General features: G+C 42.1%; 1 protein-coding gene across 5 annotated transcripts in view; it reads left to right on the top strand.

The window, feature by feature from the left end:
• LOC309549529 (schwannomin-interacting protein 1) overlaps positions 1-26551 on the top strand; it is a 609988-nt gene that overhangs the window by 581820 nt on the left and 1617 nt on the right. For all 5 annotated transcript variants that reach the window (XM_082249877.1, XM_082249878.1, XM_082249879.1 and 2 more), the window contains 4 exons: positions 4448-4565; positions 7845-8042; positions 13038-13161; positions 23380-23473. In XM_082249877.1, the coding sequence (XP_082106003.1) occupies positions 4448-4565; positions 7845-8042; positions 13038-13161; positions 23380-23473 (534 nt within the window). The remainder of the gene's footprint in view (positions 1-4447; positions 4566-7844; positions 8043-13037; positions 13162-23379; positions 23474-26551) is intronic.

The raw sequence follows: 26551 nt of genomic DNA on the forward strand, positions 1-26551 counted from the left end.
CAAGCAGGTTTTATAGGTTTTCACTGGAAACAAGTATCACATAATATTATTTATCCTATTGAAAAGTTTCCTGTGTTCAGTTCGCAATGTGGAATACTTAGAAAATGTCTGGTATTAGGAGAGTTGGGAAAGAAAAAAAACGTTATGCCTGTATTGCTTATAGTCAGGCTTTTAGCTTTTGTCTTCAGCCCTGTTCACACCTGAGCGTTTTTCTGCTCGTAAAACGTTCATCTCTGAAGTCTCAAAATGCCCAACAAGCAAAATCCCATTAAAGCTCAAAAAAGTACATAAGCTTCTTTTTTGGCAGATTACAAGCATTTTTGTTAGATGTCAATGCCTGCCTCCAAACACCTGCAAAAAACGCCTGAAAAAAAAAACACCTGAAAAACACGTAAAAAATGCTTAAAAACAATATGCTCAGGTGTGAATAGAGCCTCTATGTACTGCAAATGGAAAATAGGCCTTAGACCAGAGGAAAACCGTATGATCGCTCCGCCCAATTTTCCTATAGTGTGTACCCACCTTAAATCTACCCCTCTATTTTTTTTCTTTTAAAAAAAGTAAAGCCCATGCTGCTAGCAGTCCCTCGGGATCGTGGTGTAGAAAAAGTGTGATTCACCATCTAGTTGTAGATTCAGGAATATGTATTTTTTATGAACTATTTGTATATCAAAGGTACATCAAGTTCCTGCATTGTGTTTCTGAATTGGGTTAAGAACTTCTTCATATTCCACCATTTATTAACTGCAACAGCATTTATTAACTGCAACAGCATAAGTGCAGCTGCTTGCGTATATGTCAAGAAGAATCAAAAAATGAGCTTGGCAGCTGTCCGGGTTACAAAAGCCCACACTGTATTGGCTAACAGCCAGAGACAGTCATTTACCATAGAAAGAGAGGTTTAGAATATTTTCTAAGTAGAATGTATTCTTCCTTAGATGTGTAATGTGTAGTTTGGTAAATGTAATTAGGAAGCATTCATTTTCTGGGCATTGTCATTAATTTGTTGTGTATATTGTTAGTTGTATAACTTCCATACAAGCCAGTGAACTGTCACTTTTGAAAATGACAAGTTTTATTTAAGGTGAAAAATCATAGCCTAAAATTAGGATGCTGGCAAAAATATAGAGAATTCCATTGTGTGCACTTGTTAGTGAGCTTCAGAAGTCCCTGCACTGAGGGTTAATAGTCACCTAAAAGCAGCTGTGTAGGTTTGTAAACAGCTAAATTCCTAATATCACACTAGCTTTCAATATATTCTAAAGCGAAGGGACTGATTTATACATTACATTTTGTTAAGCGCTGCGCAAACTGTTGGCGCTATATAAATCCTGTATAATAATATAAATCATGGCCATACTGCTGCTTTAAAATAAATACTCCTTTATATCTAGAAGCCCACATTCACATTAACTGCGGCTTTAAAATCGTGGGACGTCATCTGAAATCGTAGTGTGACTTTAGGTGGGACTTGGAAGACATCTGTGCGGCTTCATGCACAGATGTCTATGCAAGTCGCACCCAAAATCACCAAATGTAGTGCAGCAACTACTTTTTCAAACCAGTGCGGCACCACAAAGTTGGCATCGCACCCATTTGAACAGAGAGATTGCCCACAATAGGCTGCGACTTATTAGGAAAATTGACCTGTCAAATCGCAAGTCATTCCAATGTGAACGGGGGCTAAAGCACACTGTTGTGCTTTACAAATGTGGCCTCCGCTTAGCTTTTTTGATTCTGACAAAGCCTCATTTATTAAATAAAATAAAAAAATGTTGAGTGTACTTGCAGCATTATGCAGAGAACAAAGTAGCTTTTTTTTTTTTTTATTCCCCCAGGCTGATCAGGAGTTTGGACAACATCTTGTGTATCTAGAAGACATACTTATTTAGACTGTCGCCTCAAAAGCAGTAAGGCCCCATTCACACTTTGTATAGTGGGAACTCGTGTGGGAGATTTTTACGCCATTCCGCATAGAGCAGCCAACTCGATTTTTGAAGGCGTGTTTTGCTGCGATTGCAGTTACTTCTGTCGCACAACAATCACAGCATGGGGTGCCATTTAGAAACAACGGCACCCAAACATGCATCGCGTATTTTTCAGCGATTTCGCCCACAAATCCAAATCACTAAGTGTGAATAGGGCCTAAGGCTGGCCATACATTATACAATTTTCTTACAATTTTCTTTAGATTTACCTTCAACTATGTAGTACAAAGGCCTGCCTAAATGAACACAATTGAAAGTCTGGACCTCATATTATATGGTTTTTAGTAAATTTAACAAAAAATTGAACATCTATGGCCAGCCTAAGAAAAAAAACCTACCTCATAATGGGTGCACTGATGGATTGTGATCAGATGCTTCAGAATAAGCACTTTGTTCCCTAAAATATGTTAACTCCTTGGCGCTGGCTCCCGCCGGCCCTTTAGGGGTTCGTACTTCCAGGAGGCGGGACGGGGCTTGTTGTTGTTTGTCCGCTCTGATTGGCTGTCACAGCGGTCACATGATCCGAAAACTCCCGATCACAAGCAACGATTGGGAGCTTTCCGTGAGCTGCTGGTCACTGTGCCACTCTCTGGACAGCTCTGTTGGCACTATTGCACGCAAATATGCGGCCGCTCAGTGCCAATGCCCGGCTGGTGAGAGGCGGCATATTTGCTTGAGCTCGGTGCCAACAGGTTAAAGTGTTACTGAACCCAGGACCCTGCAATCACTATATCTGGTCTCCCACAGTACACATGGAAATGCAATAGTTTTAGTAAATATAAACTTGTAAATACCTTTTCTCATCAGCAGTTAGAGCAGTCTTGTGACTTCTATTAGTGCCTGGTTAAAGCTTGTAGGAGGAGTTTTCATACTGCACTGGGGAGCTGTCCTATCAGGATGCAGGACTCGTGACCCTCTGTCTGGACAGTGCTGATTGGCCCTGTGCTGATCACATGTACTCTCCCAAGAAAAGAAAAACTCTGTAGCAATACACACCAAACTGATCATGTGCACCTGGACTCCAGTAACTCTGTCTTATCTGAACATGTTATGGGGACAATGCAACAAGAGGAGGATCTGTGCATACAGGATCCAACAGCCCTTTTACATAATGCAGAAGATTAACCCCTTAGGTTCCACAGTAAGTATACCAGCATGCTGTACTGCATATACAGACTGATTTTACTGTTGTGAGTTTAGTAACACTGTAAGTATAATATGTTTAAGCAGTAATAAACTCAAAACCAAAAATGTCAAATTGCAGCTTCCCATTAATTAGATGTGGTGGCTGCATTCATTTTCTTTTTAGGGCTTTTTTCTTCAGTTTTCACCAGGGGGGGATTTGGCCAGTAACACACCTCCTGTATTTGAATGCCCCCTCTCTGGATGAAGGAGCAACAGAGACACCTTTTGACAGCAACATTGTCAGTCTGGGGGGAGAGGAGTGTTAGATGGACTAGCAGATTTATATACACTGACAAATTGAAGCTAAACTCCAGCGCATGCCTTTTAATCAGTTACAGCAAACAGTTTTGTTTCTTTTGGAATAAAGGTTTTACTTGAATAAAAGGAGATCATTATAAGCACCCCTGTCAGTGGTAAATGGTTTGTCTCATCCCTTTAACTGATATATCTGGAAGAGAGCTTGTTCTTTTGAAAAAACAACAGACTTACTGGCTAGGTCACTAAATGAAGATTGAAGAAAGCCTAAAAAAGAAAACTAGTGCAGTCATCACATCTAAGAATTGGTAAGCTGCAATATAAGAAATATTTGCTTTTGGGTTTCACTTTTCACACTGCCTTAAAGGGTAACTCCACTTTCGTGGGGGAAAAAATAGCAAATAAAGAAAAAATAATATAATGTATACAATTGCAAAACAAATTATAGTGTAATTGAATGTTATTAAAAATTACCTTTCCTTTTAAATCTGCAGCCGCTGTAATTTTTTGACAATGCAATGCAATATGGCTACCTGGAGGTGTTCTGTACACAGAATGTATACTGACCACACCCCAGAAACATTTCTTGCTTGTGTGATTGACTCACCATATTTCCCAGAAGTCTGGGAAGATACAAATCAGATTTCTGGCATCCCCTGCAACAAAAATGTAATTTATGGTGAGATACTCCCAATAGGAACACGTCTAAAGGGATGCAGACCCAGCAGCTTTCCTCATTAGAGCCCTGCTGATAATTAGGAAACCGCTTCCATTAGACTCACTCAGCACGGAGGAAAGAACAGTGATTTCTTATATGTAGGAATCTGCAACAGAGATTGTTTTAATCCTTGTAATGTACATAGATCACCGAGAGGAGAATGTTTTTTTTTTATCAACAAAAGTGGAGTTACTCTTTAACTATGTCCGAATACAACACATTCATTATCTGCCATTTTATGCATTTGCCATGTGCAATGTTCTGAATTATAGCAATTAATGTTTTTCGTTTTCATTTTCAGGCTCCAAAGTGGGATGAATTTGCAGATCTGTTTTGTAAATGATAGTGGGAGCGACAAGGACAGTGATGCAGATGATAGCAAAACTGAAACAAGCCTAGACACCCCGTTATCTCCCATGGTGAGTTTGAGTACACGATTTCCAGACCCATGTCGATTCATTTTTTAATTTTCAGTGATTGGCTAAAAAAAACAAAACCAAAAAAAAAAAAAAACCATTGTTGATTATGTAAATGGATCCAACACTGTCTAGTTGGCTGCTGTGATCACTACTGTGAATCATCATCTGATCACACAAAAAAAAAAAACGTACAGTAAGTGTAAAACCACTAGGGGGGGTAGTGCAGTTCATTGTATTGTTAAGTTGGAAGACCGGCCATAGACGAGCCTTTCTATAACTGACTTCGCTAAGACGCTGTAGCCAACATATGAACAGTTAAATAATTCCTTCCTCTTTCTGAATTTGAGATTTCCTAAAATAGTCTAATCACTGTGTGGTAGAGACTTAAATCGCCTAGGGAAGCCCTATGTATTATGCCATTGAATTGACACAGAAATGGGCATGGCATGTTTATAGGAATTAGAGGATCAGAAAATAGGCTATACAAACATTTTTTGCGAAGCAGTAATAATTTTAGCCGTGGCCTGTACAGAATGGTGTTGTACAAGTTCGGCCTTCTAGTTATGATAGCTAGTCATAGATACTATGATTGAAAACCAAAAAGAAATACAGTCCTAGTAGAAAGATTAAGACGTGAAGGTTAGAGGTTAAAGTGAAGGATGAAGGAGCAGATAGATAAATACCAGGGTTATACCATGCTAACCAGTAAAGAATTTGGCCCACATTTAACTGGAAAGCTTTACCCTCTCCCTCTAGAACAGGTGTCAAACACAGGGCCTGCAGGCGGAATCCAATCGGGCCATTTCATTTGACCCTCGCACCTTTCCTGCTGCTGTGGCAACCTCTTGTCCACCGCCCCATCAATAGCAGAAAAGAGGACAGAACTCCTCCTACAGATCCTATGCCTCTCTGTGCAGCCACAGCACCCCCTCTTGTCCCCTGTTCTCAGCATTTAAAAGACTCCAGCAGCTGACTGGTCCTCCTTCAGACCCTGCACTTTCTGCTTCCCAGCTTCTTCTTGGCAGTAGCACAAGATCAGGAGGGTGCACTGTGATGTAGGAGAGAATGGGGGACTCTTGACTTCTGATGGTGGGGGGCCCTTGACACAATGATGTAAGCGGGATGGGGTTCTCTGGACATCTAGTCTTACAGATAGAACCAGCCCTTTGAGGGCACCCATAATGCTTATGCAGCCCATGATAAAATGGAGTTTGATGTTTCAGCATTAGTTCTTTTTTGTTACCACAATCCATAACCAAAATAAAAAATTCCATGCGATGTCATTGCTAGGTTTTGAACATTTTGGAGGGGTAGGTGCAAGGAGGAGGCATCTGCAAGGTACCCTATGTAATTTCCTGTTAAAAAGGCTTTTGGTACATAAACGTCTGGGGGGTATGCCTCAGTCAGTACAACATGAGAGGACAGGGTCTTGGAAATAAAAGCAGTATTGTTTTGCTGGGAGAGAAATGAAATGTATGTATGTGGAGAGGGACACGGAATCAGGAATTCTGTAGTCCAGCAGGGAAAGGCTTAAGTGCAGTAGTAGCAGTGTTGTGAGGCCTGAACTGGAAGTTAGAAGCTCACTGACATGATCAGTAGAGATGGGCCTGGGCGTGTTTGGGATCCTAGTCCCAACCCATCTGCCCGATCCTACCACTGCATACCACTAATCATAGGCAGTGAGACATTTCCCGGTAAGCAGCTGCACAGACAGGAAAATGTCTCACTGCCTGTGATTGGAGGTGTGCAGTGATGGCTTCCTGGTGGGATGGACCCCTGGGTTGGGACTAGGATCCCAAACACGCCCAAGCCCATCTCCAATGATCAGTAGTTCATTTTTTTCATCAGTTCTGTTAGAAGACATAAAACTCAAGGAAATACAAATGTACTGAATCTTTTTTATTTTGCCTAGACCTACACTTTACTTTGTCTCAGATTTTATTTAATGCATGTATAACCCTGTACACAGGCACATGCACATCATCCCACACTGCCACATTATTTATTTATTTCTTTCAGGTTCTTATATAGTACCGTCACATTACGCAGTGCTTTACATTTATATTGTATTTATATCAGTCCCTGCCCTGAAGGAGCTTACAATCTAAGGTCCTTAACTCACATTTATACATACAACATACTAGGGCAAATTTAGACAGGATCCAATACGCCTACTATCATGTCTTTGGAGTTTGGAGGAACCTGGAGTATCTGGAGGAAACCCACACAGGCACAGGGAGAACATGCAAACTCCATGCAGGTAGTGTCATGGTTAGGATTGGAATTGGCGACCCTAATGCTGCCAGGTGGAAGTGCTAACCACTTAGCCATAGTGCTGCCCTACATTACCACCATGCACTAGTATAAAATCGTCACATAGACCCATCTTATATTCTAAACACGTAAGAGCTCCCAGCATTAAAACTGTAGGCTATTATTTGTCAAGGTTTTACAGCAGGGGTAAGGCTTTATCTTGGCTCTACGGGGACTGGCATCAAATTTAAGAATAACCCATGCACTTGAAGGCACTGTAATGTTTCTGCACATTAGCAGTATTGGTAATATAGGCCAGCCTTTTTCAACCAGGGTGCCTCTGCCTCAGCACTGGGGTGACATTAGCTGACTGATGGAGAGAAATCTAGGGAAACAAGAAACCTAGGAATACTAGTCAGTACCAGCATGGAAAAGAATATTTGCTTTGGAAGAATAGATCACCTCTAACGTTTGGTGTTCTACGTGTGAATGTTGCTGCATTGTGTAAAGTTATTAGAATAGTTTTTTTAAATTTTCGAATTGGGTGCCTTGAGATTGTCTATAATTTTAAAGGGTGCACGACTGAAAAAGGTTGAGAAACACTAATATAGGTATCCGGTCATGTCCACATTAAGCCAGTTTTGTTAAAAAGTTGTTGTTTTTTTCATTTTTGGGGGGTTTCTGCTAAAAGAACACAACAACCAATCAGAAGTCATCTTTTGTTCTAACACAAAATAATGGAAATGATTCTGGGTTTGGTTTCTTTGGGTAAGTGAAGCTACTTTGTGTTAAACATAAAATTGCCAAAAAATCAAGGCAAGGAGTTCTTTTCCAGGGTATACTATTCAGTAAAATGGCAGGATAACTCTAACCTGAAAGTACACTATGGAGAAACTCCATGCAGTATGTGTGACATTGCCTCAAAAAGCGTCACTGGCACATCTATATGGGAAATTCATGATTAGCCGGTTTACTGTATTACTATTACCAAATGTCATGATGGCAAGCAATACTTTTCTCCTACAGAGCAAGCAGAGTTCCTCATACTCAGACCGGGACACTACTGAGGAGGAGTCGGAATCCTTTGAAGACATGGATTTTATCTCCAGGCAGAAGAAACTGCAAGCAGAAGCAAAGATGGCTCTGGCTATGGTGAAACCAATGGCTAAGATGCAGGTGGAGGTCGAGAAACAAAACAGGAAAAAGTCCCCTGTTGCGGATCTAGTAAGTGAGATCTAAATTTAGTTATTACAGGTACTTATGTAGCGCCATCGATATACACTGTGCTTTACATATATATTAGACAGGATCCAATTAACCTACCAGCATGTCATTGGAGTTGGAATGAAACCCACACCGACACAAGGAGAACATGCAAACTCCAGGCAGGTAGTGTCATGGTTGGGATTTGAACTGGGAACCACTGTGCTACCCCATATATAATTTCTAATCTTTAACAAGTCTGCATTTCACAAAACAAATTACATTAGTAGAATATTGGTAAAAGATATTCATTTTAAGAACATTCCTTCAATTTTCAAACGGTTATTGGGGTCAAATGAATGTTTACTTTCAACTGCAGTGACAAGAAATTTTCAAGGGAATTTCTCTTGAATTACCACATTTCTAACAGTATGGGGTTGATTTACTAAAACTGGAGAGTGCAAAATCTGGTGCGGTTCTGCATGGTAGCCAATCAGCTTCTAACTTCAGCTTGTTCAATTAAGCTTTGACAAAAAAAAATGCAAGCTGATTGGTTTCTATGCAGATCTTCCCTAAATTTTGAACTTTGCAGTTTTAATAAATCAACCCCTGTATGTGTTTTTTGTTTGGGTAATTACCTTCACACATTCATTCCAAAATAAAATGTTAAAAGCAAACCGAATTTTTTAAGAACTTTCTAATGACATTCATCAGTTTATCGTACAAAAATTCTCAGTACGCTTAAATATTTGCAGAAACATTCATTTGAAAATCTTCTAGTATGTGGGCAGCTTTAGGTTAGTTTAGTATTTAGCGGCTTGCTGTCATCAATCCTGCCAGGCTTCCTGCTGTGTTGGAAGCAGCATTGTGTGTCTGGGGCGAAGGATCTGTAATTAATGCAGCATCTGGCTGGACTGTCTGCTTTGTCCATTTATGTGCCATGTTAGTTACACACCATTACCCTGTCCAGACGTGGCTGCAGTAAGGAGGGTGCTCTGCTCCTCTTCAGCAAAACAGGTTTCCAGCTACACAGGTCTGCTATGGTGAATTCAGTGGTATTAGTAGTATCCTTATTATATAAAGGTAATGTTATACAGGGGTCTAGTTTGCATATGTGACCCCCCATTAGCATGTCCAATATGTGACCCCCCAGCAGCATGTCCAACATGTGACCCCCCAGCAGCATGTCCAACATGTGAGCCCCCAGCAACATGTCCAACATGTGAGCCCCCAGCAACATGTCCAACATGTGAGCCCCCAGCAACATGTCCAACATGTGACCCCCAGCAACATGTCCAACATGTGACCCCCCCAGCAGCATGTCCAATATGTGAGCCCCCAGCAACATGTCCAACATGTGAGCCCCCAGCAACATGTCCAACATGTGAGCCCCAGCAACATGTCCAACATGTGACCCCCAGCAACATGTCCAACATGTGAGCCCCCAGCAACATGTCCAACATGTGACCCCCAGCAACATGTCCAACATGTGACCCCCAGCAGCATGTCCAACATGTGACCCCCCAGCAGCATGTCCAACATGTGACCCCCAGCAGCATATCCAACATGTGACCCCTGAGCAGTATGTCAAACATGTGACCCCCAGCAACATATCCAACATGTGACCCCCAGCAACTTGTCCAACATGTGACCCCCCAGCAACATGTCCAGCTGTCAATGTCTAGTGCATATTAGGAAATGAGCACAGGTTTTGATGAGCTGGAATGTAAAGCATGCAGTTTTTTTCCTTTTAGGTTCTGTCATTGTCTAATCAGCAAACTAGGGGTCTGTTTTTAGCCAAACCGTGCTGCTGCAGTGAAAATCATGGATCTTGCTGGGCAGTCTGGTAGGGGTGCCTCGCCACAAAAGTGTCTGCCTACAAATCCTGCTTTAAAACTCCTAGCACATTGTCTAAATAAATCCAGTACGTGTCTGGCAAATGGAAGCTGCAGTGCATTATTCAATATTTCCCCCTATATGTTGTGCAGTACAGTTACATTGATGTAACCATGATGTATTTACTGTCTGCACAGTCTATTTCTGTCACTGGGGTGAGATTGCAGCTACTTGGAATCCCCCAAGGCCGGTATTTCACATGGGATGTGAGAGATTTATTTAGTAGTTCAGTGTTAGGTTAACGTTGCTGCTGCTTGGTCTCTGAAATCTCCTACGATTTCCTTTTTTCCAGGTTTAATTGGGTTTATTCTAGAGACCAATATACTTTCTGCTAGAGGGGTTATATCACACTGCCAGCTCTAGGTGAACATTCTGCTGTAGGTACAGTTATACATCTGAAATATTCCTCTTTTAGTATCTGAAGTGGTAAATAAGAGCAGCTAAGAGTACAAAACCCTATACTGGAATAATGCAGCAGTGTCATAGCCAAAAAGGGGTTAACATTAGGAGCAATCAAAGGGTTAAATGTGTGCCTAGGGAGTGCTTGCTAACTGTGGGGGAGGTGCTTGTACTGTGGGAAGGCAGAGATCCATGTTCCTGCTTTGCAGAAACACAAGATTACTACCTTCCCTAATGACAGAAAGGCGATCTGCTTTGTTTACATAGGAAGTCCACCATTCTGCTTCTCTCCCGAACAATCCTAGGGTGTTGGCAGACATTAAGTCCGCCGGACCCGCTGATTGGCTCACGCTGTGTCCAATCACAGCAGGAGCGGGTCACCAGCAGTGTGTGTGCCTGCCCCAGACCGTAAAGTGCAGAATCGCGTACCTGTACATAATTCTGCTCAGAGAAGCCACCGCCCCTCAGTAAATGTTTGTGGGGCGGTCGGCAAGAGGTTAACGCATTTTTAACAGCACTAAAATTGATTGATTTACTAAAACTGGTGCAGCTCTGCATGGTAGCCAATCAGCTGCTAACCTCAGCTTGCTCAATTGCACTCTCCAGTTTTAATAAATCAGCCCCTGTGTGTCCGGTTCAGTCCCACATCTGAATGCGCAGAGGCTTATTTATTGGGCCAAGATGAGGACACACTAGTCTTATCCTTATCAGCCAATCAACTTCTTCCCTCTTCTAAACTAATAAAAGGCGAAAACTGATTGCTGTGACAACCAGCCTATCATTGTATTATAAAATATAATCTGAATGTGGTTGGAAAGAAAGGTGGTGTACTAAACCTTTTGACTGTGAGGGCTTGTCCAGTGTTAGGACTGTTTTTACACTGTGCACACCCTGGAATGATTTGCATGCTTTGTTGGAGCAGTCAAGTGCATGGCTTTATGTGATTAAGGTAGCTGGTGGTTGTTTAGTGCCACCTGCTGGCCTATTGTAATATTATTTATATAGAATTCACTGTCTTTTTTGCCATGTTCATGCTTATAAGGTAAGATATAATGCCCTGCATCTATTGGGAGGGTGCAGCAAGCAACAGATAAAACATGTTCAAAACTAACTACACAATCTCCTTCAGGTTTTGTTCAGCTGAACTGCATTAACCTGCACAAATTATAGCAGGCTCAGCATTAACGGCACATAGAAAACACTGCACTGAGATGAATTGCAGTGCATTGTATAACAATTCAGACATTCTTCTATTTTGCATTACACTTCACTTTTTTAGAACACTACCTGCAGATAGGAGAAATGTCATTTTGTGACGTTTCAGTGAAGATTACAAAAAAAAAAAAAAAGAAGAGTGGACCAACACACAGCACTGCGCCCCACTGCCCGTACACAATGGACACTAGCCAGCACGCCAAGAAGCCCCATTTTAGCACATGGGCTGGTGTGATCAACCCCTTATGGAGACGTCCCATTGCATATGAGATTGTAATGCACATGTTGCCACTTGCTGCAGATTACTAGATTAAGCACTACAAAGGTTAACTGCCCATTTAGGAGAGATTAAAAGTACTTTAATTTACCTGATTTTCTACTCCCCTGGCAGATGTCACTCCCCATGCTCTAGCACTGGACTAGGGTTGCCACCTCATCCCTTTAAGTCCCTGGTCCCCGAAACATCTTCTCCGCCATGCCCCAGTGGTCTAAAGTCCATCTGTCATCAAGACCAATGTTGGGCCTATGATGATATTGAGGAATAGTCCAGTGTCGGGTTGCCACCTCATTCCTTTAAATCCGAACACACATAAATTACACCGGTTGTGAGGCTAACTTAATGTAGATAAAGCACCACGTGAGTTTAATTACCACATTAATCAGCCACAGAACCTGTGTAGTTCATGTGTGTTCAGATGTAAAGGAATGAGGTGGCAACCCTACACTGGACTGTCCTTCAATATCACCATAGGTCCAGCAATGGTCTTGATGGCAGATGGACCTTAGACCAATGGGGCATGGCGGAGAAGATGTTTCGGAAACCAGTCAAGCAGCGTGGAGGATCGAGTAAGTAGATATCCTCCTTTTCTATGTCCCTTAGACCTAAACAAGCAGTAACCCCTGCAATGTGGGAGCAGCCCTACTAGAAGGGAGAATTTGTAAGTTTCCAAGATTTGTGCTTTACTGAATCATAAGGTGTAAAAGAGTTCTTGGAGGGTGGGGGGGGGGGGGGGTATCTTTGCAGCAATTTTATAAAAAGCCATTATTTTTTTATTTTTGGAAACATTTGTTGAGTATTTCTGATGGCCAAGTCTTATCAAATAAGCCCCACTGCTTTTCCCTTGTTCTGTTGAACAAAGCATTCTAAACTGTTGGAGGATTGTGCATAAGATAGCCAATGTGAGTCCTCGCATTGAATGTGCTTGCAAATGGACCTCTATTTATCCTGTTAACTGCCATGAGAGAGCTCCCATTCAATAGATGCATAATCTTGCATTCCAACAGAAATAGCTGAATAATGAGCTTCTCTTCACATTCCACAGAAGCCGACTCTCAGCCTGGGAGATGCAGGCGTATTACAGATCTCACTGGCTGTTTAATAATTCATTTTATGGCAATGGTTTACAGTTTACCTTAAAAGAGAATGTCACTTAAGTGTGTTTTGTCAGCTTGTGTGTGTGTGTGTGTGTGAGCATGCTCATAACAGGAGCTTTTTGTATATTGCAGTTGCCGCATATGCCTCACATTAGTGAATGCCTAATGAAGAGAAGCCTAAAGCCTACTGATTTAAGAGACATGACGATTGGGCAGCTACAGGTGATTGTGAACGACCTTCACTCTCAAATCGAAAGTAAGTCTCGTTTTATCCTCTCTAGATATTGGCTTAAAGTACTATTGTATCTACAAGACAAGGTATCAATATTGCTAATATTTAATAATGGGTTTTTAAATCAGAGAATTAAATACCCAAAACAACTGAACATCTTCATGCTCAAAAGCAGTTTGGCCTGTACAGAGCAAAAACAGGCATATTTTGGCATCCAGGAGGCACAGGTGATGTGTACAGCCTGATGCCAACAGCCTGTCAAAATCGTTGACAGGCTGAAACACATGGCAGCTGTATGCACATCTGAGTGACACTCGCATATAGGGACAGAAGACCCAAATGCAAAAGTCTACTTGGGTCCCTGTACGCATACAGCCATGTTCATACGTACTGCTTAGATGTGCGCACAGCCAACACATATCAGCCTGACCTTGATTTTGACAGACTGCTGGCAGCAGGCTGCATGTACCACCTGTGCCTCCCTGCATCAAAATTTAACAGTTTTTTTTTTTTATGCTGTATGGGCCAAAGTACCCAGATGTTGCTGAGCTAATGCAAGACAAATAATCTTTAAGGGTCATTTCATCGAAAGAAAACTTCAGTCTTAGGATCATGACATTTAGAGGTCGACCTTGGAGTAAACGTTTTACTCAGTGCCATCTTAAGAGCATTATAAGCCCCCGGGCAATGCAGTGCACAGGGGCCCTGCCTACACAATCACCCACGAGAATAAAAATGCAAATTATCGATAAGGCGGTGTTTATTGGTACCTCCAACAAAATCAGTGTTTAAACATTCAATTAATAAATAATTTTAAAAAAGTCTAAAAAAAATAAATAAATTATAAATTAATAAATAATTTATAAAAAAAAAGGCTAAAAAAATGAATAAATTTTTAAAAAAAGCGGGGGAAAAAAATGCACTTATATCCTTATTAATTTGGGCAGCAATTGTATACAAAATGAAAGTGACATGCAGATGTTTTGGGTTCCTGAACATACAAAGACAGTATTCATTTCTGCAGATAAAAAAAAAGTTAGTACTTACCCTTTCTGTCTTTCTTTCCTTTCTGCCATGCTGGCCTCTACTTTAGGCTTCCACAGCAGTGCCCCCACTCTTGCCACTTGTGCTGTGGCTGTCCTGATGTGTGCCTGTCTTCCGGCGGACTTTGGCAGCAGGCAGGCACTCCTGCTGCTGTGGGCACATCTCCATGGTCTGATTAGCCTGACAGCAGTGCCAGGCTAGAGTGGGGGCACTGCTGTGGAAGCCTAAAGTAGAAGCCAGCATGGCAGAAAGGAAAGAAAGACAGAAAGGGTAAGTACTAACTTTTTTTCTTCTGGCGGACTTTGGCAGCAGGCAGGCACTCCTGCTGCTGTGGGCACCTCTCCATGGCCCGATTAGCCTGACAGCAGTGCCAGGCTAATGACAGATTCCAAGTTCGGCGGCTGGGTCCAGTGAACACACACACAGGCAGGAGTCAGACTCGACTGTCCTGTGTGTGCCTGTTTCCATGGAGCAGGAAAACAGTGAGCCTGTTTCCGTGAGGCATTCCTGCAGTTATGGGCTCTCCCTCAATGGCCCAAGTGGCCTGTCAGCAGCGCAGGGCCGACAGGCGCTTGCCACAGACATCCCAACCTGCAAAAACTTATTTCAGGGAGGTGGCACTCTGCGCCCCCCCCTCCCACAAATTTAACACAACTAAAGGATGATCAAATGAAATGCAATCAGTCAATCAGTTTACAGATGTTTACTTCTTCTAAGAGATATTAAAGGAACACTCTAACCACCATGACCACTTCATTGATTTGAAGTGGTCATGGTGGTAGGAGTCAGAAACACAATATTTAAAATTATGTGCTGGGGGCTGGTTGCATCGCTAGCACATGTGACTTACTGCTGGCGGGTACTGCTGGTGGTTACTGCTGGCGGGTACTGCTGGCAGGTACTGCTGATGGTTACTGCTGGTGGGTACTGCTAGCTGGGTACTGCTGGTGGATACTGCTGGCTGGTACTGCTGTGGGCACCTGCTGGCTGGTACTGCTGGCAGAGAGTGTGATGAGCAGCGCTGGAGGAAGCATGCAGAGCCAATGCTTCCTGTATATCTCGGTCCCCTCACAGGCGGAGTGCATTTGATATCACTCTGCCTGTGACAGGACGGAGCCGAAATTATACAGGAAGCATTGGCTCCGTTCTGACAGCTGATCCAGACAGCCGGGATGTCGCGCGGCACTTGCGGGAGACTTGGGATGTCTGTTGCCACCTGCTAAGTTCGGTGGCGGGATGCACACAGGAATCAGGACTAATGCTTGGCTGGGGCTGGGATGCTGGGCAGATGGGGCCCCCTGGGCAAATGGACACAGCGTGCCTATGCAGTAAGACGGCCCTGGCTCTGGCTGTATGTTTAAGGACGTTGTCCTGCTACAAGGTGAACCTCTGCCCCAGTCAAGTCTTTTGCAGGTTTTTTGCTAAGATTGCCCTGCATTTGGCTCCATACATCTTCCCATAAACTCTTACCAGCTTCCCAGGCCCTGCTGAAGAAAAGCATCCCCACAACATGATGCTACCACCAATTATGTTTCATGGTGAGGATGGTGTGTTCAGGGTGATGTGCAGTGTTTGTTTTCCGCCACATATAGCGTTTTGCTTTTAGGCCAAAAAGTTAAATTTTGGTCTCATCTGACCAGAGCACCTTCTTCCACAAGTTTGCTGTGTCCCCCACATGGCTTCTCACAAACTACAAACGGGACTTCTAATGGTTTCTTTCAACAATGGCTTTCTTCTTGCAACTCTTCCATAAAGGTCAGATTTGTGAAGTTCACGACTAATAATTTTCCTGTGGACAGATTCTCCCACCTGAGCTATGGATCTCTGCAGCTTCTCCAAAGTTACCTCTTGGTTGCTTCTCAAATTAATGCTCTCCTTGCCCGGCCTGTCAGTTTAGGTGGACGGCCACGTCTTGGTAGGTTTGCAGTTGTGCCATACTTTTTCCATTTTCGGATGATGGATTGAACAGTGCTCTGTGAGATGTTCAAAGCTTGGGTCATATTTTTTATAACCTAACCCTGCTTTAAACTGCTTTAAACATCTTCACAACTGTATCCCTGACCTGCCTAGTGTGTTTCTTGGCCTTCATGATGCTGTTTGTTCACTAATGCCCCGTACACACGTGCAGATTATCTGAAGACTTTTGTCTTCAGATTTACCTTTTCTATGTAGTGCAAGGGCCTGCTGGATTGCATACAAATTGAAAGTGTTTAGGTTTGACCTCATATTATATGGTTTTGGTAAGTCTACAGACAAAAGTCTGCAGATAATCTGCACGTGTGTACGGGGCATTAGGTTCTCTAACAAACCTTTAGGGGTGTGAATACTTTTGAACGCACTGTAGCCTATACAAGTTCATAGATTTAATGATAGATAAAACACCCTTAGAATGTTTCCCAAGCCGTTCCCTTTAAACTAGGCTGCTTTCAATGGCAATGTGTTTTATTTCCAGAACTTTGCTGGAAATTGTCATGATGTTGCCATCCAACACAAGATTTTGTCCTAAAGAAAATAAATTTAGGTTGTTTTTCATTTATAAAAAGTCTGATTACTTGAATTCCCTCTGCTTTGCAGCAGAAGTACATCAGTACTGTGTTTGTTTTACTGGTGTAACAAGTAAATCCATTGACTATACATGATGTGATTAAGCAGGACCCCATCTCACATCTGTACAATAGACTTTTTGTACAGACAGCATAACATAATTTCATTGATATACAGATACTGTGGATTATGGGTTACTATATAAAATACTAACTGGTTGTTTTTTTAAAAAAGTTCCAGTAATGATCAAATGTTTCATTTTGTATGGTATGGCTGATTTGTTTTGGTCTTTATAGCGGTGTGTACTATTAAAGTAGAACTATAGGAAAAACTTTTTTTTTTTTTTTTTCATTTTGGATAGAGCAAGGTGATGTTATAACTCCTGTCAGTTTTTTGCCATCTGTGTCCCATTGGGGCGATTAACTTGCTCCATAGCCTAAACAGAAAGTGAAAGGAAATCCCTGCAATTTGAGGGAATCCATTGGGGGCCCCCAGGTCACCAGAACTAGAGTTCCCATTGGAAGATTTCCCCTCTATTACTTTTCTGGGGATAACCCAAAATGTGTGAATTTCTTTTACTTTCACTTTCATTGATAAAACAGGACAAATAGAGAGGTGTTCTAATCCATCTCCACCCTATCCAAAAAAAAAAAGTTTTGCCCTTAGTTATACTTTAGTTTTTTCCCATATTTTTGTTACTGTGTTACAGTGGAACCAATGGGTAACACTCACCTTTCCAACAGCCCCCCCGCCGGCACTAGCATCTTCTTCTTTGTCCTGGTTCTCAGCTATCTTCATTGGCCGGCACAGCATGATGTCATTCCGGCACACATGGATCAGCACATGCGCATGCGCAGCTTGGTTTACATGCCAAAGATCACTGTGAACAGACAAGTAGGTGTGCTTTGTTGCAGAAGAGACATTCTATGTCTCTTCTGCAATGGAAAGCCTGCCTGTTAACAGCCAAAAGCAGCAGAGCATTAGTTCTGCATTAAATACAGATAATTATAAGTTAGCCACTACAGTAGTCAATGGATCAAGGGAATTTCTATCCTCTGCTTAAAATGTAAACCTAAATGAATGTCATTAAACTTGATAAGGTGCTGTTTCATTACCAAGTTTCACTTTTTTTCATTTTTTCTTCTATCTCAGTGCTACTGATCTCCTACCCCTTCGCACCACTTCCTGTCTACATACATGCACCTTAGCCATACCTACATGCAAGGCCGGGGCAAGGGGAGGGTGGCAGGGGCAGCTGCCCTGGGTGCAATGGTTTACTGAAGGGATGGGGCACCTTCCTTCTGTTAAAAAGTTGGGCATTTTGGCATCTTTGCCCTGGGCACTGGATGACCTTGTCCCAGCACTGCCTGCATGGCATTTCTGAGGGTGGAAAAACCATGCCTGCACAATCTGTGTTGAAATGGTCACTTGTTATCTCCATGGAAACCCATGTAACATGGTGACAATGCAGGAGTATAAATTAAGGGAAGTGCCTGAAAAAGGATATTCATGGAAGGCTTCACAGATACTATTTTAATAAAAGCTGCAGCTTTAAATACATTGAAAAGCACTTAGAGTTTCCATTACAGGCAGTCCCCGGGTTACAAACAAGTTTTTAATTTGTAAGTTTAAACAGGTACATTTTTTAAGTGTAGCTCCAACCAAAAAAATAATTTTTAAGTTTTTATTAATAGCATAGGGAAGGTTTACCATATTTGTTTTGATGTCTGTGCCCCTGTTCAGAAGATTTCACCTCACTTTCTGTCCCTGTGACAATTGGATTTAGAAAATTTTGGGTTGTTGTGTAATAAAGGATTGGTGATAAAGATTCAGTGGAGACACCTTTTCCCATGACAACTCTTCCCGGAGTGAATTTCTCTTTCTAGGGGTAGATTTCTTCTCGCTTCCTGTTGTCTCCCTCCATTTAGAAGTATGAGTTGGATGCAAGTCGAATGTTTGTAACCCGGGAACTGCCTGTATTCCATTCCAGAGAACTCAGTTTTAAAACTAATATGAGACTTTGATGATCGGATTTACATGTAAGGATTGCATTATTTTCACTAAGTCAGCAGACTTGTAGACTTGCATTGTGAAAAAGAGCAGTAAGACGCAACCACCGTGTAGCACTGCATTAGAAGAAGAGTCTAGGTAAATACAAATCGAATAATCTGGAAAAATTGCTGTCTTCTGATTCTTACTGCACCGTACAGTAAAACCTTCAGTAGGGCTGAGAATTGAAAAATAACAAGTGCTAGGAAGTCACACAAGATGCAGAATAAACTTTCTTTAAAGATAAAAGTAAGCCTTTGTTTGATGCTTATGAAAAGTGTATAATAGAGCAGGGGTTGGATAGAAAGCACCTGCTGAGAGACTGCCGCTAGCAACATCAAAGGAAGCCAAGAGGAACGTGTAGCTCCTAAGCTTCAGGTGGGGGATAAGGTATTAAAGTTTTATATTATGGACATAACACATTTGTCTGCACATTTTCAGTGCTCAGATATTTGTCAGAAAACACTGCCTGGATTTGTGGTTTTGTTACTGCAAGCCATGATGTGTTCTTACCCATCTAATGATACAACAATAATTGTAACACAACAAAATTAACCTAATGTCTTTCTAATTTTTTGGAGGTAAAAGTCCTGCCTAGGAGCACCACCGCTAAGTACCAGTGGCACTTACAGTGAGGGGGAAAAAAGTATTTGATCCCCTGCGGATTTTGTACATTTGGCCGCTGACAAAGAAATGATCAGTCTATAATTTTAATGGTAGTTGTTTTTTTTTTTTTTTTTAACAGTGGGAGATAGAATCGCAACTAAAAATCCAGAAAAACACAATTCAAAAAAGTTAGGAATTGATTTGCATTTTAATGAGTGAAATAAGTATTTGACCCCTTTGCAAAACACGACTTAGTACTTGGTGGCAAAACTCTTGTTGGCAATCACAGAGGTCAGATGTTTCTTGTAGTTGGCCACCAGGTTTGCACACATTTTAGGAAGGATTTTATCCCACTCCTCTTTGCAGATCCTCTCCAAGTCATTAAGGTTTCGAGGCTGACGTTTGGTAACTCGAACCTTTAGCTCCCTCCACATATTTTCTATGGCATTAATGTCTGGAGACTGGCTAGGCCACTCCAGGACCTTAATGTGCTTCTTCTTGAGCCACTCCTTTGTTGCCTTGTCCATGTGTTTTGGTTTATTGGAATATCCATCCACGACCCATTTTTAATGCCCTGGCTGTGGGAAGGAGGTTCTCACCCAAAATTTGACGGTGGATGGTCCCGCCCATCGTCCCTTTGATGTGGTGAAGTTGTCCTGTCCCCTTAGCAGAAAAACACTCCCAAAGCATAATGTTTCCACCTCCATGTTTGACGGTGGGGATGGTGTTCTTGGGGCCATAGGCAGCATTCTTCCTCCTCCAAACACGGTGAGTTAAGTTTATGCCAAAGAGTTTGATTTTTTTTCTAATCTGACCACAAAACTTTCACGAGTTCTCCTCTAAATCATTGAGATGTTCTTTAGCAAACTTCAGGCGGACCTGTACATGTGCTTTCTTGAGCAGGGGAACCTTGCGGGCGCTGCAGGATTTCAGTCCTTCTTGGCGTAGTGTGTTACCAACTGTTTTCTTGGTGACTATGGTTCCAGCTGCCTTGAGATTTACAAGAATCTCCTGTGTAGTTCTGAGCTGATTTCTCACCGTTCCCAAGATCATTGAAACTCCACGAGGTGTGAACTTGCATGGAGCTTCAGACCAAGGGAGATTGACAGTTATTTTTTGTTTCTTCCATTTGCGAATAATCGCACCAACTGTTGTCACCCTTGCACCAAGCTGCTTGGGGATGGTCTTGTAGGTCTTAAATCTTGTCGCTGACATCCTTGGACAGCTCGTTGGTCTTGGTCATGGTGGAGAGATTGTAATCTGATTGATTGATTGTTTCTGTGGACAGGTGTCTTTTAAACCGGTAACAAGCAGAGATTAGGAGCACTCAGTTTAAGAGATTGCTCCTAATCTGAGCTCATTACCTGTATAGAAGACACCTGGGAGCCAGAAATCTTGCTGATTGATAGGGGATCAATTACTTATTTCACTCATTAAAATGCAAATTAATTTATAACTTTTTTGAAAATAGTTTTTCTGGATATTTTTGTTGTTATTCTGTCTCTCACTGTTAAAATAAACCTACCATTAAAATTATAGACTGATCATTTCTTTGTCAGTGGGCAAACATACAAAATTTCCAGGGGATCAAATACTTTTTTCCCTCAATGTATGTATGTTCGCCAAAAAACCAATTCACCTCATAGTCTGGTTTCACTTTGTTGCCTGCTAGCTATCTTTTTAGATACTATCTACTAGGGATCGACCGATTATTGCACTTTCCCTGATATATCGGAATCGGCCCGTGAGGTTACCGATAATTCTGATATTTCGGGGAAGTGCATGTACCGGAGAGATGCCTGCAACTAGAGGTATCACCCTGATACCAGCGTCCATAGCCGATGGTCAACTGTCTTGTAATGACAACCGTTGTGGCTGAGAAGCCGCTCGAGGGGACGTCCCCCCCCCTTCCGCGGCTCGCCTTGGTCTCCCGTCCCACCGGGAGACCCAGGCATCCTACCTGCATGGCCACCGAAAAGAAGACCAGATCAAAGCCGCATTAGGCTCTGATCGGGTCTCCATGGAAAAACCTGGAAGTGATGTCATGACATCACTTCTGGGTACTCAGTGCCAAATTCAGAAAAATGACAGCATTCAAAACAGCCAAAGTATAGAGGAGGGGGTTTGGGGGCCTTTTAGACCCCCAGATCCCTCCACAACAGTACCTGTGTAAAAAATAAATAAATAAATACATTTTTTTTCTTAAATGTCCGAAAATTATCGGCCGATACCGATATGCGATGACCAAAATATCGGTATCGGCAATAAAAAAATTATATTGGTCGATCACTACTATCTACATTTAAAGCCTAAAACCATACATGGATAGAAAGAACTGGCCAAACTGTGAATAATGTATGGGCTAGCTGATTGTACACAATTTGATCTATTTTCCGACTTGTGTACTACCAGGCTGTTGGGTTGGGCTGTGTCCTCAATCTCCTTTTTTTTCTCAAAGATGGAACATCAGAGGTCTGTTTAGGCCCCTGATATCTCACCAAAGCCAACCCAATGGGGCTCCTAAAAAATGGTATATAAAAAAAAAAATAGTAAAAAAAATAAAACAGAAATAAAAAAAACACTAGGGCCCTAAAGGTTCTAGTTATGCCTCTCATATGTACATCTTTCTCAGCTGATCATTGACTGTAAATGGAAGCCTGGTTACCATTGCCTTCTGCAGTTTCACAGTGGGGTTCTTGCTTGTACATCAGTAGCACATGTCAGCAGCTTGACAATGAAATGGTACGAAAATAAAATATTTACAAAAAAAAAAAAAAGGAAGAACATGTCATAAAAAAAGGGAGGATTGTGATGAGTTCAGAACTCTACAGACTGAACTCTTCAGCAAATCCAGTCGTATTTCCATATAATCTCTACAAAGTTTTATGAAGAAACGTGATCCAATTTGAGCTTGCCTTGCACACATTTTAAGATATCTGTAACATTCTATTTCAAAATGGTAGATTGTATAATCAGATGTTCCATCACTTCTAGACTGTTATCCAATGATATCAGAGCTTGCTCACACCAGCCAGCGCACTAATAACTCTGCGGGTTGGTGTCCCTTGACCTATGTAGGTCTACACAGATGGTGGTAATGAGCCCTGAAAAATTAGGTGTTTTGGTAATTTAGTACCATCCTTCATCCCTCCCTTCATACGAATAACCTCGACATCACCAACCTCCTCGCAAAATATCCTCCAATCCTTCTTCACTCCTCCAAGAGCCTGTCCCATTCTCTACCCTTATCTGTCCATCTATCGCCTTCTCTGTCTGCCTTTAGGCCCCTTTCACATTGTGCAACTTGTCCTGTGACTTGGGACTGGAAAGCCGCATGACAAGTAGTACCCCATGATTTCCAATGAGTACCATTAACATCTGTGCGACTTCAAAGTAGTCCCTGCACTTGGATGTGACTTGAGGTCCATAGACCTCAAGTTTACACAGGGTATGCTTCAAGTTCAGTCAAAATTGCGGCAAAGTCGCACGACTTTCAGGTCGCACAAGTGTGAAAGGAGCCTATTTTCAAGGACGCCTATGCTGCTTCCACCCAACAGTACTTTTACTTGTTCAATCCCTCATCCCTTATCTTTTGTATTAGTTGGCCCTCCCTTTTAGATTGTAAGCTCTCGTGAGTAGGGCCCTCTGTCCCATCTTGTATTGAAACTGTTCTGCCTCCCTTTATTTTGTAAAGCGCTGCACAAGCTGTAGGTGCTTTAGAAATTCTGAATAATAATATAATAATTTAGTCTGCTGTACTTTCAATCTGATTTCAGCTTTAAGTCCACAAATATATGATTGTTAGTTTTTATTGTTTTTTGTACTTTGCACATGATTATTGCTCTGCAAAACCTTAGCGCATCATTCCTCTATTGGGGAGCAGTGGGCTCTTAAACTGTAAATCTGGCCACACGTTACTAACCATACAATCGTGGTCTTTGTTCCTAAAATGTAACCATGTCTATTGTAACCTATTGTAACATTGGTGTTTTTTTTCAGGCTTGAATGAAGAACTGGTTCAACTTCTCCTTATTCGGGATGAATTGCACATGGAACAAGATGCAATGCTTGTAGATATTGAAGACTTGACTAGGTAAATTGATGCTTTTGCATTTCTCTTGTAAGAATATTCCAGGGCGAAGTCATGTCCAAACTCTAGTTAAAATATGGTACAATACTGCCATCTGGTGGTAGAGAAAAGGTGCTGTTTACAATCACTGCATAAGTAATGTGAGGCACACTAAAATGGTGTATTACAGCCTTTTTCTACAAGGGTGCCTTGGCAAAATGCCTAAAAAATGCCCAAAAATTGTATACAAGCTAGCAGTTGAATCAAGCCTGCCATTTAGTTACACAAAGCCACATTACAACCTTCTAGCCTCCAGCGTCCTAACAGCCAGTGACATCATCAGTTGATATAGAGGGCATTGGGTGCCAGCACAGCATCTTTATTTGCCCATCCCCTGTCCCTCTCATCAGCACTGGGGTTACATTAGCTGAGTGAGGGAGAAAAATACTGGTATAACAAATTACAAAAGTACTGATGTTTTACTGTATACACAAAGTAATATTCCTGTGTTGTGTATACAATTTATTTACACTAATTTTTGCATGTGGAACATCTGTTTATGTCAAATAGGGTTATTCAGTTCTCCAAGCTGTATGGAAGCCTCCTAAGATGTGGTATAAGGGTATCCCAGAAGGCTGCGGGCAGCTAGGGCTACTTCATTTTCACCTAGACAAAAAAGTCAGAAGTGGCAGTTGTTTACCCAAAAAAGTGGGATTTATTAAAAAATAAATAAAAATTGAAGATTGTGTGAGAGTAAGGTGGGGGGGGGGGGCACAATATTGAGTGGAGAAGGAGAGTGAAGGGCCATCCTAATACCATTAAGAGTCTGAGTTAACTATAAATGGCAAGTTTACTGCCCCCTGTAGGTGCACAGTCTTATAGCAGAGATTCCTGCTGATTCAGAGTCTCTTCAGCTCTGTTCTTGCATTTAATTTAATTGCATTTAATTTATTAAAGAGGAAGTAAACCCTCCTCTGACACTTTCACCTATAGGTAAGCCTATAATAAGGCTTACCTATAGGTACTGTAAATATCTCCTAAACATGTACCGTTTAGGAGATATTTACCTTTAATGCCGCCAGTGACATCACTGGCGCTTGCGCTCTGAAGGAACGGCCTCTGGTGCCGTTCCTTCAGAGCCCAGTGACGTCACCGCGGCTCCGGCCAATCAGATGGCCGGATGCCGCGATCCCGGAAGACGGGCGACTGGACAGGTCACCTGTCATAGAGGTAAGCGAGCGGCGCGGCGGGGGCACGTTCTAAGGTTAGTATTTGATAATGAGCTAGTATGCGATGCATACTAGCTCATTATGACTTTCTCTTTCAGGATGGAAAGAAAAAAAAATTTTGTTTTGGTTTACAACCTCTTTAACCACTTTACCACCGGAGGATTTTGCTGTCTTCCGTCCAGGCCACTTTTTGCGATTCGGCGCTGTGCGACTTCAACTGACAATTGAGCGGTCGTGCGACGCCTTACCCAAACGAAATTTACGTCCTTTTTTTCCCACAAACAGAGCTTTCTTTTGGTGGTATTTGATCACCTGTGCGATTTTTACTTTTTGCGTTTATTTTGAAAAAATAACAATATTTTTAACATTTTTTTTATATGAAATTCCCCCCAAAAAAGATGTAAAAACCAATTTTTTTAAAAATTTTTGGCCAATTTGTTTTATGCTACATATGTTTGGTAAAAAAAATCGCAATAAGCGTATTTTGATTGGTTTGCGCAAAAGTTATTGCGTTTACTAACAAAGGGAAAGATTTCTGTCATTTTTGGTGTTTTTTTTTTAACGCGTAATGGCGGCGATCTGCGATTTTTTTTTTGCGGGACTGCGACATTGCGGCGGACAGATCGGACCCTTGACTGACATTTTTGACACTTAAATATGCACTGTTACTGTAAAAATGACACTGGCAGGGAAGGGGTTAATTTTATTGGAGAGGGAGGGGTTAATGTATGCCTTGTGCTTACTGATGTGTAGGGGGGGAGGTGACTGTGTGAGTCATGGACAGATCGGATGTCCAGCTATGCTGAACAGTCCGATCTGTCACTCCCTGTCACTATGGAGATCCACCCGCTGTGTTTACACACAGCGGGCGGATCTCCAGACTCGATCCCCGACGATCGGGTAAGAGCAGCGGCGATCGCCGCTGCTCCTCCCCTGGCCCGACTCCCGCTGTGAATGAGCAAGCGCCGCCCAGAAGGGGGAGTGTCTAACGACGTTAATACTACGTCGCTGGACGATAACGAACCACTCTGCCGCAGTAGTATTACTGTGAGCGGTTCTAAAGTGGTTAAGGCCTTATTCAGGCGGGTGTAAAGAACAGGCATTTGCTTAAAGTTTTCCAGAGCCAATGCCTGTTTGTAACATATAAGCAATCCATCTAGTACACACAAAACTAAGAATGCATTCACGCTTTTATTGCCCCAGAAATGTTTGCCAAGCTTTGCAAGTTGCCAATGCCTGCCAAACGTCTTAATTCAGCTGAATGACAGTGTGCCCTAGGCGCTCATAAGAAATTGAGTTAGCTTTTGGTTTTAATAAATTGTCATCCCATAAAATAAAATTGAAAAGGCATTCTGAAAGCTTCAGTCATCACTTTACACATTTTTCTTAAAAGCACTTTAAACACAGTAAAATTATATATGCAAGTGGTCTCTAAACTGCAGCCCTTTGCTTGCCTTTATCCGGCTCTTGAGGCATTTTTCCTGCCACTGGCACAAACACTGGCGCACTATTCCTTTCCACTGACACCAACACTGGGGCACTATTCATTTCCACTGACACCAACACTGGGGCACTATTCATTTCCACTGACACCAACACTGGGGCACTATTCATTTCCACTGACACCAACACTGGGGCACTATTCCTTCCGCTGACACAAACACTGGGGCACTATACAATGGGGCATAATTCTTTCCACTGACAACAAAAATGGGGCACTATTCCGCCCAACAACACCAACTATTTCTCCTCCTAATACCAAAGAGATGGCATTGTTTACTCCCACTGGGCACAATCCGGCCCCCTCTAAAGCCTGAAGAACAGTAAACTGGCCCTTTCTTTAGAAAGTATGGAAAACCCTGATATTTGAAAT

This window comes from Pelophylax lessonae, assembly GCF_965119305.1.
Source record: "Pelophylax lessonae genome assembly, chromosome: 3".
NCBI lineage: Eukaryota > Metazoa > Chordata > Amphibia > Anura > Ranidae > Pelophylax > Pelophylax lessonae.